The sequence below is a fragment of the Rhipicephalus microplus genome, chromosome X (genome assembly GCF_043290135.1).
Source record: "Rhipicephalus microplus isolate Deutch F79 chromosome X, USDA_Rmic, whole genome shotgun sequence".
Taxonomy (NCBI): domain Eukaryota; kingdom Metazoa; phylum Arthropoda; class Arachnida; order Ixodida; family Ixodidae; genus Rhipicephalus; species Rhipicephalus microplus.
The window spans coordinates 435,896,216-435,902,534 of NC_134710.1; the positions used below are offsets into that span (position 1 = coordinate 435,896,216).

Sequence of the window (6,319 nt, forward strand, 5' to 3'; positions counted from 1 at the left end):
TAAGCAGAATAAAGGGCAGTGTGTAAAACTCGCCAAATATATATTGGTTTTTTCTACCCAGCTTTTCCTTTTCATTGGCGTGCATGGTAGCATACTAGAAAAATCTTTCAGCAAAAAGCAGGACAGTGATACGTTATCTCCTACTACCACAGATCTCTAAACCTGGAAATAGTGCAGAGTACCACTGTACAAAGTATCCGTCATCCGCTGCTGAAAAGGAAGGCTGCAGTAAGTACCACATATGTTTTTACCGTTGTTACATAACAAGGCGGTCCAGCTTTTAAGACACCTGTATAGGGAATGTATCTTGTTTAAAAATAAATATTTATGTGTTATTCGATTGTTCAGAGCATTCTGAATGTCAGTGTTGCTACTGCTGGCTCAGTCCAGTCTACAACCTGTGCATAAGAGAGCACAGTGGTGATGGTATTGGACAACTTTTTATTCCCGTAACTTCTATCGTGCTTAGAAAACTAGACATACGTAAAGAGGTGAATAAAGTGGGACAATCATGAATCATGTAGCAAAAGAATAAGAAATAAAGAACTAATCAATGAGATCCATTTCTTAGTGAGACACATCTTGACAGGGTAAGCAAACAATGAAGCCGCATGGCGAAAGGATTATCATTTGAGGTACTTAGCTCTTATTTTGTGGTTAGTATATAAGTGTTATATTATAAATCTCACGAAAAGCAACTTCAACCCACAACCTTTGATTGCATATTCGATACACTGTGGTCATTCCTCAATGTACTTCATTGGGCATTTCTCTGCATCTAATATAAGGAGTGGGCACAAAAGATTGAAATGTCATGAAACACATTACTTTTTCTACTCAAATTCTTTACTAGAAAACTCGTCTTCTTCAGTTCAGCAACTCAGACCTATGACAACTGCTGACTGTGAACTGAACGCTCATCACTGCCAAGCTGTGTAAAGCGGCCAAATAGGTGTGGATTAAAAAATCGACACGTGGATATCATTGCTATCTGAGGTTTAACATTCGAAAACCATGATGTAGTTACAAGATATGGCGTAGTGGAAAACTGCACAAATTTCCACGACCTGGGTTTTTTAATGTGCACTGACATCGCACATGGACACCTTCGGGAGAGCACAACTACGCAGGACACACGAGAAAGAATAGACGAGGAAAGGCACACCTATCCTCATGTGTTCATTCTCGTGTGTCCTGTGAATGGGGTTCTCACGATGGTTTCTACATGAAAACCCCAGCTTCCGGAAAGACAAACACTTTTAATGACATTGAACAGTACATGGGTCCCTCACCTCTGTTGAAATGCTGCCACCATGGCCGGAATCGTACCGGCGACCTTCTGCACAGCAGCTGGAAATTGTAACCGCTGCACCACACAGTGCAAAATTGATAGGTGATTACGAAAGGTATTGTCACTTTAGGTAGCATTTAAGAAGACAGACATATTGAAGCTAATTATGAAAACAAATTGAAAGTACAGCGCTTGTGTGTGTTTCTTTTTGAAGGTGAAGATGGAAGTTAGAAAAGGTGAAAAATTCGTGAACATTATGTGTCGCTGGAAGCATCTTTCAAACAAACAGGCTTGGGTTCTTCAAAGCTTAAATTGCCTAACACATTACGTGAGAAGTCCGGTAGTCAAAATGTCAGCTCCAGCCACACTTCGTGTTATGAATTTTTCACTCCTTCATTGTGCGATATGAGTTTCTGTGACTGTTTTCATCTCATTCTACCTATGCAACTGATAAGCTCTAGGTAACTGGCACAGGAGAAGCCTGCCCCTGCAGGTACGCTTCTCTAGGCGCACTGGTCTTATCACATATTTTAATACCATCATTCCGCCTAATGCGCCTCAATGTAAGTGCAAAATGTGTACTAGGCTGCTGCCATACATTTATAGTGTACTTTTTTTAGTGTAAGCGGTGTAGATTTTTCTTGTTTCTGCAACAATTCAATTATTATGAAAAGAAACAAAATCAGTTTCTTGGTAATAATGCTTCTAACAAGTGAGCATATGTACAATCTTTCCGGGAGATTGCATCATCATAATTTTTCGGGGAATGTTATAATTGGTCACCTGTTTTACTTCAAAGAAGAAATAAAGAAAGTCACACGGTCGCCCCCCGAAGAATAACGTACGTTGGATGAAGCTGTTTTGAAATACTCGTGCGCATTTTAACAAGCCTGCGTGTCGTGCCATACGCAGGTTGCTAAAGTACAGACAGTGAAGACAAATCCAACCTCCCTGTGGCGAAGCAAGCATGGATTCTTGCCTGTCACCATGGATGAAGAAGGAAACATGCCCTCAGTCACAGAGCTGGAAGGGTCAGTCCAATGTTTTTATGTGCTGGGAATAGTGAACTGCTGACCTTTTGCGCGACATCAAAGACAATGCAGGGGTTTTAAGCTTGTACGTGTACATCTTTACGTTACTGTGTTACCGAACAACGAAAGGAATCTGCACATGTGCAAGCCCTTACTGAATGTACACTTCAACAGAACGTAAACTACTCACTGCATTGGCTTTACCTTTTCGCCCCTATCTCGCAGATCCACCAATAAAAGTTTATCCAATCGCAGATCCACCGTCATTGTGGCTACTCATAATATCCACATGAGGGAGACTTGCCGAGTCAATACCCAAAGTGCGAGTGACCTTCCTAATGTTTCAGCGGATTGCCAAAGCTCGAGTTACCTATCATGTCGAAGCCTTAAATGTGAATGGCCTCTGACAGGTTGGATAGGAGGCATAATCTAGCGGTGCTAAGATGGATCAGGCAATAATAGAATTGTTATTGCAGAAACACTATGCATTCTGCTTCTAGTGTGAATGCCTTCCAGTGGCGTGAGTATAAACAACTTGATTTTATCATCATTCTTGACCTCAAAAATTATAGATGAAAGCAAACTTGTCCATGAGTTGAATGCACGAACCGTCGCACGATATCGACATCATCGCACGATTACCCGGTATTTTCACACTCCTTGGCGTACATTAGGATTCTTTGAACCCTAAAAAACCTCTTTTATGATTTTGCCACAGTGCTGATTCTCCGTTAAAGTTGTAACAATTTAGCGGTCTGTGCAAACATAAAGGTAGACATTTATGCACTTACGTATACGTTTATGTGTGGGAGCTAAAAAATTCCTGAAATATGCGTTCCGGGATTACGGTGAACGCAATACGGTAGTTCGATAATACGGTAACACTAAATAGTACATGTACAAGCTAAAAGTACCTTTTCACAAGGGGGTCAATTGTTAGACGTGCGTGGAACTCATATGGTCAAAAAGTGGTTGCGGGCCAGTACCGGTTGTTTTCGAGGCTTACAGCTTCTAGGCGAAGAACCCACTTGTCAGGGAACGCACCGTTCGAAATTGGTGGACCCTTTTTCTTTGCGCCACTGTAACTGCACGCTCTCTTCAAGGTATGCCTTCATCTACTTTTTTTTCCTAGTTTAGGAGAAGCTGGCTTTAAAGTTCGTTTTCTTTTCAGATTGTTCGAGCTTTGTGGATACAGTGGCTAAGTCGTGTGACAGACTAGGCCAGGTAGTAATTCATGTACACTCTAAACAGCCCGAAAGACGACATGGCACCAAAGACAATTTGTGCGCAACCATTTGTCGTGTGGTACGTGTTTGGCTGAGTAGTTTCACAAGGCTTTCTCTGTCTTCCTAATGAAAAATAAAGGAATAGGGTGAATATTTTGGGCTGCTACCACACATTTGTACTTGATTATGGTTAAAAGGCACTCAGTTATTATTTTCACCTCTTAAATGGCTCCACTGCTGTAGCTCTTGATAATAAATAGGCCTTTTGAGAAGCCCACTCCTGCATGATTTTGAGCTTTGCTCCGACATTTGCTACGAATGTTGCTGATATTCAACAGTAAATTTTACAAACACCTCAGTGTTTTAAGCAGCACACTGTGCCCTCGGTGCTTCGCTTCTCTCCACTGGCACGGGAATATTTTCCATGTGCTCTGTCTAATAAATGGCAGTTTGTAATTTTTTTTCAAAACACCCACCTGGCCGAGTTGGTAATTTACAAAACTTTGAAAACGGAAAGTGCAATCCCGATGAAAGACAAAGAATAAGCAACGCGATACAGGCACTCTCTTACAACTGCTTTTCTTTCAGTCAAACAGATTTGTTGATATGCACAAAAACTAGAAACGCATGATGTGTACATCAAGACTGGGTAAGAATTCACTATGCCATTCAGGAAAAGTGGCTTTATTTTGAAGGCGCAAGAGGTCTAACTGCGATCACTGGAAACCATAATTTTATAAGTCTGATATACTATGCAAGAGCAGAAACAAAATTGATTGCAACATTGTGGAACCCTGCGTTTGCATGAGCGAGTCTTGTATCACCTTGAATAATCAAAAACTCATTTTTTTTACTTTCAAATCAAATGACACTCTTTCTCGATATGTACCATGTTATCCTGTTGCCTATGTATATTACCTACCTGCTTGATAGAACTAAAAACAACTGTTACAGACTATTATGGCATGATACTTTCTGTCCTTCGCATCGCACCGTCCACTGCGCAAATTATCAACATCTGGTGCGTGTCGCATTTGTGAGTTTTTGCATTTTTCACAATCAAATGTAATTTTGTTCAATAAAGTTGAGGATTCAAGAATTTTATGTGCTTCTCTTTTCCCCTACAATGCGCAGGCTGTTTGGATTTCCGAGGCAGTACACGGACGTGGGCAATATTTCGCTGGGCAAAAGACGCCAGCTTCTGCGAAAGGCCTCGAGTGTGCCAGTGGTGTGCCAGATTTTGTGGCCGCTGCGATCCTTCTACCGACATTCATAAGCAATAGCCTGATCCTTAATCTTAAATTTTCTAATGTCTAAGTTGTGTGATGAAAGAATTAGAAATAAAACAATACCCCAGATGGCCCCTTGCCTCTACAAGATCTAAGTTTAGGCTAGAAATGCGTAATTTTTTTTTTAGTGTCGAAATCTTCATCTATTAGAATATACAATCAGTACGAAGACTCTGCATGTGTATAAATATGCTATAGGTCTATTTTTGTATGAAAATTACTGCTACATGACTGCTAAAGTATTATTATCTATATATTTTCTTCACTATATATTTTTTACTAACCGAGCCAGGCTTTGTCCTGAAGGTAGCAATGATCGCATTGTATTGTTACATATAGGCCATATCGTGTTTTATTAACCCCACTACTCATAGAGAGGTAACCAACATATATTTCGATGTTAGTTTGTATTCGTAAGTGAGAGTTTACAATAAATGTAATTCAGCGTCAGTGGAAGCACACACATTGTAAAGCGTACCATATTTTAATTAAATATTATAGTGACTGCTACAAGCTGTAATGAAAATCTTCTGAAATAAAGTGTCACAGTTTTTACCCAAGCCAAATCATTTGCAGCAATATAGCATTACAGAAGTAAGAGAAAAATTCGGCAGATTCCGTAAAATGTGGCAATTACTTTTATGCAAAGCACCGATTGTGCTCACTGGCACACAATGTGCTGAAGCGTCTCGGCGCAGGTGTAAATGTTGCATGCTGTATTTCTGCCCGTTCTAATGGGACACTAGTGCGTAAATGCCACGTCCAATCATGTGCGACGCAGCAAAGTTTCATCGCATCGTGAAAGCCCGGACGGCAAACGAACTTGCAAGTCTCCGGGTTGATCAAAACATGCGCACGTTATAGAAACTCTGTGCAGTCCATTGTAGAAGCGTGATATGATGAGCAAGTGATTGTAGTCACCGTGCAGCGTCCATTCTCAAGAGTGGCACGGGGTCCACAGGTCTTGGTCGTAAGCCGATTGAGCAGCTTCATCTGCGTGGCCATTGCCGATAATTCCGCATTGACTCGGCAATCAATGAAATACAATATTGCCGCAGAGACTGCTTTCAGTTAGGTTTATACCAGGTGAACCAGCGAGATTCTATGCAAGCGTATAAAATGTAGCGCGCCTGCACGTGCTTTCTGCGGCACCGCGAGATATGCTCCTTGTGCTCGGACGCGTGACAGAGGCCTGATCTGCTGCTCGTCAGAAGGTGTTCGAAAGAGCCGTTCGTGTGGAACGCTTTAGCGAGCTCAATTATTTCACCTATTTTTCTGCGCAGAAGTTTGCCCTTTAATAAAACTATAGTTTGTGTGACCCTCTTGCAATATGCGACAATACCAAGTCCTTCTTCGAGTGCTTGGTAGTAGTTATGCCTTATCTTTTATACTGCATGTTTGTGTAATTCATGCCGTAAAGCAAACCATAGTACCTGCAAGGCTGACCTCGAGTCGCAAAAGATGACCCATTGATTAGGTAAC

General features: G+C 41.2%; 1 protein-coding gene across 7 annotated transcripts in view; it reads left to right on the plus strand.

The window, feature by feature from the left end:
* Positions 1 to 5,392, plus strand: part of LOC119161817 (DNA (cytosine-5)-methyltransferase 3A) — a 222,955-nt gene extending 217,563 nt beyond the window's left edge. For 2 of the 7 annotated variants that reach the window (XM_075880503.1, XM_075880505.1), the window contains 4 exons: positions 153 to 228; positions 2,204 to 2,322; positions 4,503 to 4,584; positions 4,683 to 5,392. In XM_075880503.1, the coding sequence (XP_075736618.1) occupies positions 153 to 228; positions 2,204 to 2,322; positions 4,503 to 4,584; positions 4,683 to 4,865 (460 nt within the window). In that variant the 3' untranslated portion in view covers positions 4,866 to 5,392. Of the gene's footprint in view, positions 1 to 152; positions 229 to 2,203; positions 2,323 to 3,493; positions 3,628 to 4,502; positions 4,585 to 4,682 lie in introns of all 7 variants that reach the window. The other 5 variants (XR_012887655.1, XR_012887654.1, XR_012887656.1 and 2 more) reach the window with 5 other exon arrangements.
* Positions 5,393 to 6,319: the final 927 nt, after the last annotated feature.